The sequence below is a fragment of the Nesoenas mayeri genome, assembly GCF_963082525.1.
Source record: "Nesoenas mayeri genome assembly, chromosome: 1".
Classification (NCBI taxonomy): domain Eukaryota; kingdom Metazoa; phylum Chordata; class Aves; order Columbiformes; family Columbidae; genus Nesoenas; species Nesoenas mayeri.
Window position 1 is genome coordinate 198718109 of NC_137541.1, and position 15440 is coordinate 198733548.

The 15440-nt window shown below is 36.5% G+C and overlaps 1 protein-coding gene across 1 annotated transcript; it reads left to right on the forward strand.

Moving 5' to 3' along the window:
- Nucleotides 1–2726: 2726 nt before the first annotated feature.
- Nucleotides 2727–15185, forward strand: ANGPTL5 (angiopoietin like 5; the record flags this gene model as incomplete). The annotated part of the gene is made up of 8 exons (XM_080359652.1): nt 2727–2825; nt 4533–4680; nt 5641–5744; nt 6274–6367; nt 7289–7389; nt 12173–12293; nt 13348–13533; nt 14866–15185. The coding sequence occupies 8 exons, from the start codon at nt 2727–2729 to the stop codon at nt 15183–15185; spliced, it is 1173 nt and encodes a 390-aa protein (XP_080215778.1).
- Between the last annotated feature and the right edge of the window lie 255 nt (nt 15186–15440).

Consider the following 15440-nt stretch of genomic DNA (forward strand, 5'->3'; position numbering starts at 1 on the left):
GACGAATCAAGTTCATGGTCAATTCACAACGACAGAATTTGAGTTTCTTCAGACTTCCAGCTCAACTTACAGCCTCACCTTAGATGCCTTCTGAAATTTAGAATGACAGATAGTTTTCTTCCTTCCTTGGTTCTTTCATTCTTCTCTCCCCTCCCCCCCCCCTTTTTTTTTTGTTTCTGTTTGGTTGGTTGGTTGGTTTTGTGTGTGGTTTTGTTGTTGATGTGTTTTGGTTGGTTTGTTTGATTTACTCCTGTATAGCCCTCCTTTAGGGTTACCTGGTGTTTCTCCTGCTGAGTAACCTCACACTGTGGGACGAGGACCACGCATTTCAGAACTGTATAATTATTCTGGGACAGCAAGCAGCATGACTTCAAGTGGTTACAGAATGGAAGGTCCCACTCTGGCAGCTGCTTTGAAAGAAATTTCATAAATTTTACTGTGGGACAGAGACGGATATTCCAGTGACGCATGAAGATCAGCTCTTAAATCTGTGGGATAGATTCTGAATTTATTTGAAGGCTGCTGCAGAAACACATTTTTCTTCTTGTTCCAGGGAGGATTAAAGCGCTAATGCCCTTTAGCTTTCCTCCAAACTTAAGCTTAACTATGTGGGTGACTGCACGGGAGAAGGAGCTCAGCCAAAGTTCCGATCATTTAAACCTTTCCTTTCTGAAATTTATCTCCTCTTCCTATTTCTGTGCACAGGAAGAGGAATAAAAACTGTTCATTTCCCATTAATGTTTATTTCCCCTCTCCCTCTCCTCTGCCCTGCTGAGGCTGTATCTGGAGTAGTGTGTCCAGTTCTGGGCTCCCCAGTTTGAGAAAGACAAGGAATTACTGGAGTGAGTCCAGCAGAGAGCTACAAAGATGATTAAGGGCCTGGACCATCTTCCTTATGAGGAGACACTGAGAGAGCTGAGTCTGTTCAGCCTGGAGAAGAGAAGCTGAGAGGAGATCTCATCAATGTTTATAAATATCTCAAGGGTGGGTGTCAAGAGGATGGGACAGACTGCTTTCAGTGGTGCCCAGTGATGGGATGAGGGGCAATGGGCACAGATTGAAGCACAGGAGGTTCCGTCTGAATATGACGAGAAACTTCTTTACCTTGAGGGTGCCAGAGCACTGGAACAGGCTGCCCAGAGAGGCTGTGGAGTCTCCTTCTCTGGAGACATTCAAACCCACCTGGACACATTCCTGTGTGACCTACTCTGGTGAACCTGCTTTAGCAGCTGGGTTGGACAAGATGATCTCCAGAGGTCCCTTCCAACCCCAACCATTCTGTGATTTTGTGATATGGGTAGCTATGAAAACTTTTTAATTTCTTACCTCTTTGAGACTGTACTATGGATCACAACCTGCACATTTTTAAGAGAGTATCAACTGGTACGCTAGTTAAATATCCTGGAAAACCATAATGTGCCATATGGTGCTTTAGAACAAATTAAAAACTTGATTTTGAGAGATGCTGAAGAACCCAAGTTGTTAAGAATTTCACAGGCAGTTGAGTGTGCCCCTCTCAAGAAGCAGACAGGTACAGGTGCATAGTGCCCTTTAGCTGTCATTTTGGAAAGAAAACATTGGATTAAAAACTGGATTAAAATCTCAATTGAAAATGCTATTAACACCACTCTCCCAATAGCAAAAGTTATTTCCAGTATATTCCATCTTCAGATGGGGATGAAAATGAACCACAGTATCGAGACAAATTTGGAATGTTGTCTGGATTTACCAGTATAAGGTGATGTTGAATGGTGTGTTTGGACGGTCCTTTACACAGCCTGTCTCCCAGGGGTACATTAGAAGCTGAGTTTTCATTTACTCAGCCAGATCACAAATAATTTAAATTCTCTAATGTGCAAGAGGAGTTGAAAATTTGTTGGACCTTTATGAATTTTCCCAAATAAACTTTCCAAGTAATTTGCCTTTTTTGGTTAAAATGTCAGATCCAGTTTTTAAGATACAAGAATAGTGTATCAGAATGTGTGAAAACTGTAGGTGCCTGCTATATAGCTTTAATTAAGTTTTTGTGGACTACATGTAATCATCTAATTTTCAGTAGCACTTTTTTGTACTATGTCATTTTTCAGGGTAAAAATAATTGCATTAGAATGATTGTCCCAGTCTCAACAGCTCTGCTCATAAGGATGGGCTGCCAGTGACACCAAGAGAATGTTATTGTCCTCCTGCTAAACAATTTTCAGTGTAACATGAAGTATTATTTTAAAGTAATATTTTTCAGTTTTCTATTTTGAATTTGCTTTTAAGACATATGCTAAAATGCCTCCACAGCCTGTTCTAGTGCACTACCACCACACCAATGTAAATGAGTTCATTTTAATGATAAAAACCTTTGTAAAAAATGAAAACATCGATTAATACTTATTTTTCTTTCAAGTAGCCCAGACTACTCAATACCAAATATATACCACTACTCAAAAATAGCATATAAGAAAATCTGTCACAGTGGTATCACAAAGAAAAAAGTGTTTGATGTGTTATGTAAAGGTGATAAGCACTAATTGCTCTCAGGTTAGAAGCGGTAGCATATAAAATCTACTGTGCAGTTGAAATGTGGTTTATTAAATCCAGGCATTAAAGGAGTGATGTGCTGGCTGCTCTTTGTGCTGTAGACATTCCCGAATAGTTAGCTCAGGACTTCATAGTGTACAATCCTTTCCACAGAAATTTGAAACCCGTGAAAACATTTGCATTTCTTCAATTCAAAGATGAACTGCTTTGGGGTAACTTCATTGATTTGTCTTAATATTTTTTTGTTCAGCCGGGGAGAGACTATCTTAAGTAATGTCAAGCCTTGTTCATCTAAGGTAAGATTTTCAATTACTTTGCTTAGATAAGATAATGGATGTAAGTGAATGATTTCTCAGAAAAGTGAGATGTTTCTAAAATGTACATCGCGTTATTCAGGATAGATATGAAAATACAGAAGAATCAGGTATTTTCAGATACAGAGAAGGAGCTACATTGAAACTGGAGGAATTCAGTGTATCAGAACACTTTTGTCTTCCTGTCCTTCCTCACAGCTCGGTTGTTAGATTGTATTTTAAATCACATCTGCATGACTGTAAATGCAGAGTAACTGTTGTGTTTGGCAGAGTCACAGTTTTTGCTCGAATTGCCGAGGTCAGATTTAAGTGCCTGTTTCATGTTGGCTTTTGTTAACCATAAATATTGGTTAAAAATATTTGCTTGACAGTATTTAATTGAACATCTGGTGAGTAGCTGTGATAAAGCCCTGGAACAAACCATAGTTTCAAGTGATCTGTTATAACTCTTGTAGAATTTCTCTTCATTTTGTGCTTATTTCAAAATTAAAAAAAAACGTATTCTTTTAGTTCTCTAGCATTTATATCTAGACACAAAATGCAGTTAGAGTAATAATTCAGAAACTTTTTTTTTCTTTTTTTTGTAAAATCCTCTTCTTAACAGTTTTGTGTAATATTTACTTTCACTTTTAAAAAGCAAAAATCAGGAAGAAACCTGTTGAGTATTTTGCCCGTGTTGTGCCAATATCACAAAGAGAAACCTGAAGCAGGAAAGGAAAAAAAAATATGTTGAAGATATATTCACATCTAAAGAAGTTTCCTTTTCCATTAAAATCCTTAAGTTTTCTAAGGGTCCGATTTTCATTTGGAAATACAGTCTGTGAACATACTATATGCTTTGCTGAGATTATGGAATCAACAAACAAAGACTGAACTGAAAATACATTTCTTAGTCATTTTACAGTGACACATAGTTCAGGAATTGCTTTTAGCATTTCTTTAAGTGATGAGTCAGAGGCATTCCTTTATTTTATGTCAAATAACACCATGGAAGAACAAATATTAAATATGACAATATTATTGTAAAAGAACATTAACAGCTTTAACTACTCTTACCAATGCTTTTATTGCTATTATTGCAGATAATTGTATGCCTGTGAATACTATCCCTTATTTTTTCCTTTTAAGAGCATTTAAAATATTTTTTTAAATGTTGAGTTTGTCTGCAAATCTGCTTGGGGTTGCTTGTGTGCAGAGATTAATAAGTTGTGCAAGTATTTCCAGTCTAAGTAATTAGAGACTTTTAAGAGAGAAAGTGTTTTGCTAATAATATGTGGTAAATCCCAAAGCCTGCTCCTTTCCGGTGGAAATCACTTTGTTAGCATGTGAGATGTCTGTTGGGTGTGGTGATTCCTAAAATGTGAGCTTCTTAAATGCAAGATTTGCAAGTTCTTGCCTCCAGTTCACAGTGCTCACAGGTAGAATACTTTACCAGAAACGTTGTTGCTGTTTTTTAAATTTGTAGAGCTTATTGTTTACCTCTGAAACTCTATTTTGTGAGGTATGGCTAAGTAGAAGACACCTAAGAGGCCTTGACCTCAGCTCTGTCTATTATAATTTGATAAAGCTTTAAAACTCCAGGTTTTGAAGGAAGATCCACGGAGTAATCTACTTCATTTTGGCAGATGGAGCTATTTTATATTTGCTTTATGATCAATTTATTTCCCCCTCCATTGTTTGGTACAACAGGGCACCAGGAATGTTGGAGCTGTGGAGGAGCCACTCAAGGCAGAAGAGAAAAATAAATCTGCAGATATTTCCAAACAAAAAGAACAATGCATTGTACCGTGTGATGTTCAAGCTAAAATTTTACGAGGGGAAAAGCATTACATGTGCAGTATGTATTCATAAAGAATACTCTCAGCGACAAGCTATGCCATGCCATGCTATGCAATCCTCTGCTATGCTACGCTACGCTGTGCTCATTTATTTTTATATCTCCTTGAGCAAATGTGACAGGCTTTGATCCTGCGGCCCAGGCTGAGTCCTGTTCAGCTAATTTGGGGTGCTGTGTTTTTGGGGTGCAACTGCTGTGCCAAGTTAAAGTATAATGATGCTCGTTTCTCTCATCGCGGGTGAGGACAGGCAAATCCATGCCTGGGTTACCCTTGGAATGTCAGTAGCTCCCTCCATTAGACAGGAAGAGTAGGGTGCCTGTCCGTCATTTAAGCATCGTACTTATGTGTGTCAGAGCTAGTTAAGTGAGAGGAAATCTATACTTCAGCTCGCCCCTTATAGATATCTATACAGCACATTGTCTATTCACTGCCTTGACAAACTACACAGCAAATGATGTAATCAGCCACAGAGAAACTTGTCAAAATTCTTGTCTTTCCCATATGGTTTTTAATATGTATTATTAATTACTTGACAAGTTTACTTTTTGTATTTTTAACATCAGGGCAAAAAAACAGGAGCGTGAGTAAGTAGAAGAGTGAATAGGAAAATGTAGGATGACCAGAAACATTATGTATTTGTCTTTTATCATTTACATTTGTATTTTTGTGGTATACATTCACTGGTTATCCAAGTTACTCAAGGATAAGATGAAATTCTTCAAATTTTAAGAAGATCCATTTCTCCTTAAGATGTCTTCACTGCAACCAGTGAGGCTGAGGTTCTTAGCATCTTTGGATTTAAGCTATGGTCTCTGTACTACTTTAGTTTAACTTTTAGGTACCCTGAGGTTAAACACCTTCATTATCCACTTATATATCATAAATAAACGTATCATTATTCAGGCAAGAATATTTCTAGATGTATGATAACAAAGCGCATGAACATCTTTCTTTTAAAGGAAATTTGCAGAACTCTCTTGTTGAATATGCCAGAAGTACAAAAAAACTGGTAAGAAACATGATGGATGATCAACAGTCTTCCTTGGATTACCTTTCCAACCAGGTAATTTTTTCTTTATCGTTAAGATTTTTAATATTATTTATCACTACAGATATTGTCTAATTGAGGAAAACAAAGCACTGTAGCTTGGGTAAAACTGTAGCTTGGGTAAGATGTGAGTTTCATGTCTACAAGGAGTGATTAGCACCACCTGGTCCATAACTTGGTGGCCTGCATGGCTGTAGGGCAGATGATGGGCCATTCCTCTGCATTGATTGCTACCTGCAGTGCTGACATTTACATGATCACGAACTCTGACAGTAGTTTACAAGCACTGTGCACTCACTCAGTACAGATAAAAAGCCTTAATCAAACTGAAGGACTTTTCCTGGAGCAACTGGAATGGTGTCTAAAGATGATTTTGGATGCAAAAAGTAAAAAGTTTGGCAAGTTCACCTAATGAAGGTATGAATCACTAACCCATCACAAAAATTAACTTCAGATTATGTTTATCAGGAATCAAAAAGAACAACTTTAGAATATGAAATTCCTCAGCACATCCTATTTAAAGATCTTTTACTTCAATCTGCAGGTAAATGAACTCATGAACAGAATACTTCTTTTGAATGCAGAAGTTTTGAGAAAGCATTTGGATCCAGTTTCTTACAAAGCAGTTCAATCTCATGGTAAGTATTTTTCACGTTTAGTCTTGACCTCTTCTCCTTTTTCTCTTTGTATCTTGATGAAGAACTAATTAAAGCAAAAGCAAGCCATTATAATAATTACAGTATTTATTTTGTGTTGGTATGCACATATAAACTCTGGAAAATTTGTGAACTGTTTAAGAATGTCATCATAAAGACTGCTTTAAATCATTTGCAACTGATGATTTTGGGCATCTTGCTGATTTTTATGCAAAATACCAGGTATGATCATCAGTTTACAAGCAGTCTGATGTTGCTAAATGAGACTTCCTTTTGTAATGAAATAAAGTGTCCGCAAAATTTGCAATACTGTTCTTCAAATGAAATTGAAATCACTTGCACACTGGAGAGTTAATCTTTGTAGTGTCCACCCCAGCTAAGGGAAACATCACCTCTGAGCAGTCCTGCTGGCCGGAGAAACTGCTTGTTTGAGTATGGTTAATGCAGACCTGGCTTAACACTTAGAAGCAAATGGGTTTTTATGCATGCATGATGATATAAATGCTTTTACAGGTATAAATACAAATATTTGCAGGACAAAGACATCCTTCCCCAGATAATATGTCTTTTTACTCAGTACCAGTGTTACCCAAATAAAGTCTGTAAAATAAGACCCAGATAAATAGTTTTCCATGTCTGTACCATATCAGTTAGGAGCAGAAGGAACCTTCTCTATACAATGTAAGTTATGCTTCTTTCTGAGCTTAATGGAGTTCAGGGAATTTTCATTTGTAAGGTAAATTCATGACAAAACATGATTTTAAAGTTTGCATGACAAGAAAATGTGGTATGAAATTATTCATACGTTACCAAGAAAAGTAATATTCTATGCTTAAGCTGTATTTAGTTATTTTTTTTTAATGTATTTTGCTAACAAACTTCATCAAATACTTTATTCTCTAGGGTTGGATTGCACTCATATTAAAGATACCGTTGGTTCAGTTTCAAAAACTCCAACTGGTCTGTACATTATCCATCCAGAAGGATCAAATTATCCTTTTGAGGTAATAAATTTATCTCTCGGGGTAGTGACAATTTGCTTGAAAATATGCCCTTAGAATCTATTTAATAGATTTAAAATGTTTTCCTTGACAATTTCTCAAGAGATTAATAAGAAATGTATTAAATCATCCAGCTGTGTCTGCCATAACTATAATTTTGACAAGTTTCTCAGTTTCTACAAAGAAATTTAAGCTTTGTAATAAGATCCCATCATCAGTTTTTGCATAAAGTCAAAAATGCACCAAAGAGGAAAACCAAAGATACTTTCCAGCACCCCTTTTGGACATTGAGAAATGCCATTATTTTCTATTTTAGAGTTGGAAGACTGAGGAGCCAAGAGACTGATCTAGTTGGCTCCTAAAATGGGGCCTTTGGCTTTTTGAATTATTCTGCTGGATGACTGTATAGTGTTGCCTGCTCTTGAGAGGTGACTTTGCTGATGCCTATAGATTAGACCATGCTGTCGTATAGACATCTAAGTATAGGTGCAGATGTATATTAGTTTGAGGAGTAAGTGTTTAGTTCTTGCCCGAGCATCATTATAACTCAGTCTTGATGCAGAGAGGCATCTAGACTTTAGTATTTATATCCAGTTTGCAGGATATACATTCTTAAGAGGAGGAAATTCAGCATGAAGTGCAGCAGTCACTACCAGCTTGGAGTTGCTGTAATTGCTCAGAATTATAGTGCTTATCCAGGAGAAGAGAGTTTTGGGTTAATTTCCTCAGGCTCAGGACATTGTGGTCCATGCATAAACAAAATACTTTGTTTTGTCTGTTTATTTCCTTTCAGGCTGTTCTACTTAGGGAAGTCCTTATGCATAGTGGAAAGACAGATACGGCACTCTCAAACCTTTAATTTTGCAGCGCATGCTGGGTCTTTAGTTTTTCGAGAAAAAATGTGGAATTTAAGCCAGCTAATAAATAGCAAAATTTAATATCTAACTTTATAGTCTTCCTTTATATACAACAAAGGATGAATCCTTTATCTCTGGCCAATTGGGACCCTACAAAATGCTACAAATAAAAGACCTCAAACTGATTATGAAAAGGCTTCAGAAGTACGCTGGGATCTCAAAAAAAAATGAACTTGGTTCCACAGACCCCTGATAGAAAACCTTATCATTCTGGGAGCTCCTGGAAAAGATCTGTAACTCATCAGCAAGTTCCTTCCAGGTAAACAAAAGGTAAAGACAGGCAGAAGTGTTCACAGAACAACTGTATTTATAGTATGAAGAAAATGCTGCCTGCCTCACCCCCAGCTGAACCATAGCACAAAATGTGTCTGGTTAAGAACTTCTTCTGGACTGAGGGGGATTATGTTGAGCAAATATTCATACCTCACCCAAATTACTTTTCCTGAGAGATGATATGACTAATCTATGTGAGAAAAGTGATTTCTCAGGTCACTTACAGCTTTTGGCAAATAAATATGAAGTTATAAAACTCCTTTTACTTCAAAAGTATTTTTGGTACTTTTCCACATTTAAAGGTACTGCCAGAATCTGAGAAGCAGATATGAGTGGAAAGGTTCCTTAAGGAGAATGAGAAACAAAAGGAAAAATCATAATAATTTGATTAAAAACACAAGGTAACAATAAATAATGAGAAGAAACATCTGCACTCATGAAATGAGTGTCTAATTTCTTGTCTGGTAGATGTTACACAGAACTGAAAAGATAGTGCCAAAATGTTATCAGAGAAAAATATCTAAAATATGTGTTCCATAATTAATGCTGTTTTAAGCAAAACTGTTTAATGCAAATTCTTCCATGTGTTGAAGCACAAAAAGGGTACAAGAGGAATGATAGATGGATAAAAATATCAAGATATTAAATCATAAACAAGTATTGTAATGCATTTTAAGGGGCTAATAGCCAAGAGTTCTGGAAGTTCTGAAGACCAGCAAAATACAAAAAATACAAAGAGGCAGAAAACCATAGTAAGAAAGTGAAAACCAGAAAACAAAGCCAGCATGAAACAATTTATTTCAGTAAGGATGTTTTCAGCAATAAGCTGCCCTTTAAATGTAACTAAATTTAAAGCAAAATTTCTTTATAATCATTTACATGAAGATATAAGTAAAGAAAACCATTTGGCAACTTGATTTTGTTCTTATGTTTTCATGTTTGAAACCTCATGTTTTCAAAAGTGAGTATTGATTTTTGATGCCTAACTAGGCCTAATTGAAACCTGAATTCTGGGACCTCTAAGAATAGCCAGTTCCAGTGGCAGTGGCAGGTTCTCCTCCTCTCAGAAAATCAGTCCCAAATGGGTTTTTGTCTGAGTATTCAAACATAAAGCAAATAAAACCACTTTTGCTTTCAGAAAATTGTTTTCTGATCACTTTCTGATACTTTCTGATCAGTAAATTTAGATCAATGATATTTCTAAGCTGGGTCAGACAAACTAAACAGCTGTTTGGAATATACCTCTTGCACACACTAAAGATGGAATAAATATTCAGTAGAAGCATCCTCCTGCTCATTTAATTTAAATTGTACCTGGCACAGTAATGCTCCTCATCTCTTACACAACATGAGTCATAGAACAAGCTGGAAAGGAGATTAACTGTTGTAACACTTTGAGAAAGAAAATAGCATCATTTCCAGCATATAAAGGATTAAAGAAACTATACAGCAATGACTTTTTTGTGTATCTACCGCATGTTCTTAGCTGGTATATGTTTTGGTGCCATATCTAAACAATTGGCTGATGACCTTTCCTGTAGAGCCAAATCTGCTCCTTCTGAGAACTATCAACACTCCCACTGATTTACCTTGGACTGAAGATTGCTGTTGTGACCAAGTGGGCTCCTCTTTGTATTTCTGACTCAGAGTGAGAGGAGCAGCCAAGCACGCAATCATCTTCTCAAGACAGTGGATGAGGCAATGAGATTATTTTTAATGAGTTTTATGTCTTTGCATCTTAATTTTGGAGTCTTTTGTATTTCTTTTTATTCCAGTTCTGCCCTCCGTGGGTGACTGAAATAAGCATGTGGTTCTATGGGGAATAAAGCCCATAATTTTCTTTTGTGCACATGACCATTACTATAATTCATTCATTATTTGTGTTGCAAGGGTTGCTAAACGCATCCAATGGCTGTGACTTACTTGAGAATCTGAGATTCCCCAGGTTATAGTAGATCACATTGCAACTCTGTACTGTTGCTTTCCTGTCTTTCCTAGAGAAGATGTTGTCAAATCACAGAGATTCTGAACGTGATGTTGATGTGTTTCTGCCAAGGAACGAGTCTTTGGTTTTCTGGAAAACCTCTGGGTGGTACAGGCAGTGGGAGTGCGACACATAAAGCACAGACCGCCACAATTTTTTGGGAGTTAAACTGACTTCCACCTAAACTCTACTTTTAGCAACTGGCTAAGACTGCAAATGTCTCTTTTCTGAAACATATTGCATTGTGCACATTCCCTGTAACATAAACAAAGAACCCGTACTTTACTCCATCACCTGTGCATCTGCTTACTGTTATTTGGTGACAGGCAACATTATGTTCTGAACTTACTTTTGTTATCACAAGTAGCTTAATGTCTACACAGCGATAAGCGTGTTCCAGGTTAATTCTCCTGATATCATTGGGAGACACTTACAAATGAGCCTGGTTTTGAACACTAATTAAGCATAGTATCCCTTAGAACTACTTTGAACAGCCTAGGCAGTGCCATGTCTAAATGTGCAATGTGCATTAGGATGCCCAGACTTTCTAATCCCCATCATAGTTGGTCAAGCACGGGCACTGGGATGTACTTGAAAATTCCCTGGAGTCACCTGGATACATTCCAGCTGACTTTAGGCATTTAGCTGAAATCCCTGGAGAGCAGCCAAAGCTTTAGGGGCTCTTTCGTAGATTAAGAAGGTGACTGACACCTGCAGAGGGTGATTTAGATCTTGGTTTTGCAGAGCCACACTATGAACGCGCATTTCTCTGTATAAGGAGGATTACAGCGGAGACAAGGGCAATAAGATGCCCAACTTAGGGAACTCAGTTACGCATCTAAAATTAAATGGGCTGAGGAGAAAATGCACCACATGATGTGATACTCCATAGCAGAGGGCAGCTGGACTGCTGCCATTTGACATGCTGTTGGGCACCAAATTTAGCGAAGACTCACAAAGACTCATAAATTTGAGAGCTGATCTCATGTATTCAGTGGCACTGCTTAGTTGCAGGCTCTTAAACGGTCACTTTGGGACTTTCCTGGATTGGGGCCCTTTATGTGGAATTTTTTGCTGCTCCAGCATAAATTATGATATACTGGCTTATGGTTATTTCTTTTTCCATTCCCTCACCGTTATTATGGGCATTTCTCAGGCATCACACAGCATTTCAGGGGGTAGAAGGTATGATGGTGAGGGAGAACACATAAGAAGCTGTGTCTGTTTTGCTTTGCTGAAATAAAGGTATATTCAGTGTTAGTGCCTGTGTCTGTAATATTTTGCATGATTGATACATGACATTGCATGTTGCTTCCACTTCATGCTATTATTGATACACAGTAACATTTATCGAAGCTTATTTATTTTATATGATATGAGCAGACATTTGCACACAACACTTTCTACTACTTGAGGAAATATCCAAATTAAGCAGTCCAACAAGAACATATAAGAAAATAGTGCAGCTTCATTTTTTATTTTCTTTGAGGTTTTTGTTAAGATATTTGAAAGTCACTTGGCAAAACTCTGAGTAGTCCGCCTTATTTAATTAAAGTGTTTTCTTCATAACAGCTGCTTCAAGAAACGTTATTCATATCTATGTCTATTTTAGGTTTTGTGTGACATGGATTTTCAAGGAGGTGGATGGACTGTGATTCAGAAAAGAACTGATGGAATCATTCCATTTCAAAGACCATGGTCTGAATATCTGGATGGATTTGGTGACCTTTCTGGTATTAATTTCAAATACTCTAAAGTGCTTGGACCCAACATTTCTGCTGTCTTTATGTGAGCTACTTTCCACTAAATTGTGTGGGATTTTTAGTTGTATAGAGAGTAAATTTCTTGTTTCTTAAAGGTCTTATTTATACTTAGGAGGTTTTTGATAAAATCTAATGTGTGATCTTCTCCATAACAACTATCACCCTACTAGAGTCTTTAGCCATTGCTCATCCTCAGTCTCACAAGGGGTGTTTCAAATGTTGCAATGTTTTATTCCTGAAATGATGTATTCATTGAATTTCCCTCTTTTTTTCTTCCCCCCTCACCCCCCAGATTTTAAAAAAAAAGCCTTAATTGGTGTTAATCACATTTGCAAAATATTTCCTTAAAGCAGAGTAAAATCAGTGATATTTTACCATAGGGAATGCAAACTAGGAAGATAATGGAAATATTTCAGTAGGTAATACCAACACACCTGTGATGTTACTTTTTTACTGCCACCTTTCATCCAGCAAGTCTAAAACCAGTTGCTTTTCTAGGAGTTTATCTGAGCTTGCAATGAAAGCACACAACTCTTCAAGTACACAAAAGAGCACAGCTCATATGGGGCAACCTTCCATGGAATAAAAGAGTGATTTACAGAGGCAGCAAATCTTGAGAACAGGGTTCGAGTTTTGTTGCATTTCGTACAATGCTAACATCTGTCATTTCTCAGTATTGCCCTTGGGAATGCTACTGAATTCCACTTAATCAAGTGGATCTTCAGCACATCCTGTTTTTGTGGTCTTTCAAGGTATACAGAACACTTGAAAGTTTTCACGTGGACATTTTTCAATGTGAAAGAGAAAACAGATGATGCACGCATAGAAATTCTTTCCATGGATTTCCCAATGAAGTGGGAAGATTACTTTGTATCTTCATTAGTCCTTCAAGGCAATATAAACTTATCAATTTTTATTACATTTGGTTCAGGAAGGAAAGTAGAAAAACTAGAAGAATCCATTTTTTCTTTTACACTTTCCATTTATATAAGTTTATTGACTATATATTATATTTGTGTTTCAGGGGAATTTTGGCTTGGACTGAGGAAGATTTTTCACATAGTAAATCAAAAAGCCACTAGTTTCAGTCTTTATGTGGATTTGGAATCAGAAAATGACAAGCATGCCTATGCATCATACAATGGATTTTGGATAGAGGATGAAGCATGTTCTTTTAAGATCCATTTGGGGCGTTATTCAGGAAATGCTGGTAAGAACTTCCTTCTTTAATGTATTTAAAGAATATTACTACCTTTCTTAATGTCAAAAAAAGCATTCAAAAGATCAATACTTAGTTAAGATAACTTTGAAAATATTTATTTGTTTTTCTCCATTGGTGCATTATGAACAAAGATAAATGGCTAATGATGTAGTAATTGGTTATACCAACATCAATCTTTACATAATAAGAAATCATTTTATTCTATTGCTTCAAGGTCTTCAATGAAATAATAATTGCATAAATACTCCTTTAATAAAGGAAAACAAGTAAGGAAAGGAAAGGAACTTCAATGGATTCAAGTCCATGGAATATATATATATAATACCTAAGGGATTTTGTATGTGTGTGTGTTTATCTATTTAATGATCCAATTCTTTAGATGTCCATACTCCTTTAATAAAGGAAAACAAGTAAGGAAAGGAAAGGAATTTTAATGGATTCAAGTCCATGGAATATATATATATAATACATAAGGGATTTTGTGTGTGTTTGTGTTTATCTATCTAATGATCCAATTCTTTAGATGTCCATTATCTCATCCCAAATTTGCTGATGTTAGTGGAGTTCTTCCTGCTGTTGTTGTTTGCTTAGTTCAGAAGTGCCCAGACAGTGGTGTACAAAGGATAGAGAAAGAAATAACTGGTACAAATTAGGCCTACAGTGTACAACAGTTACTGGCTGATATACAGATACGGATTATTTTACAATTCCAGACCTGCCTTAATACCATAGCTATACAAAGTGTGTAAAGATTTGTGTTGAGTATTACACCCTGTCTTACTGCTTTTTTTTTTCCCCTCATATTTACTAATATGCAAGAATGTTCTATATTGCCAATGTAACAGTTATTCTGTAAATGTGTTGATGTTTTACTCTACCTGTAAATGTTATTTCTCTAGTAAGACACCAGAACCAGTAATCACTGACCTCTGTGTTGTCACAATTCAGCTTTATGTCATGACTCACTCTGGAGCTTTGGGCACATCACTGGAAAACAACTCTTTTAATTTCTTTTATATTTTCTTCCCCTATCTTTGATGACAAAAGCCTTTACCTTCATAGCTGGCGTGTGTCAATAAAAGCAACAACAACATAAAGATGTTTTATTGAATTTCAACATCTTCTGTACTTCTCAGTATTATTTACATTTTCTTTCCTATTTGTTTAATACATTGCCAGCTCATCATTCAGCCACATCTGAAGAAATCTATTTTTCTAATGAATTCAGAGGAATATTTTGTGAGGTATGCAACAGATAAGAAATGTTACGTTTCTCCATAATGAACTCTTTTATCTTTCTGTTTTATCTGTTGTGCTTAGGTGATGCATTTAGAGGATATAGAAAAGAAGATAACCAGAATTCAATGCCTTTCAGCACTTTTGATGTTGATAATGACGGCTGCAGGCCAACGTGCACTATTAAAGACCAGCCTGTGAAGAGCTGCAGTAACTTCAGTGATAACACTGGGTGGTGGTTCAGGAAGTGTGGCCTCGCGAATCTTAATGGCGTTCATCGCTACACAGGTAGATTTCTTGCAACTGGGATTCACTGGAATACGTGGACAGCGAACAATAAACCAGTCAAAATTAAATCAGTTTCAATGAAAATTCGGAGAACCTATACTCCATATTTCCATTAAGCTATAAAAATAGAAATATATCTCTTTTTGCAATTATGTGGGATAATTGCATCATAAATACCTTTCGTTTTCATACGACCAGTTCAGTCTTAGAACTTTATTAGATATTTCCATAGTACAGTTACATTTTTGTTATGAAATGTCAGCATTTGTAGTGTTTCTGCTTGAGTAACAAGGTCCTAAGAAGAACAGGGTTTTCAGAAAACGGATGAAGCTTACTGTTTGTCACCTTTTATTCAACTGTGTCTTATGCAA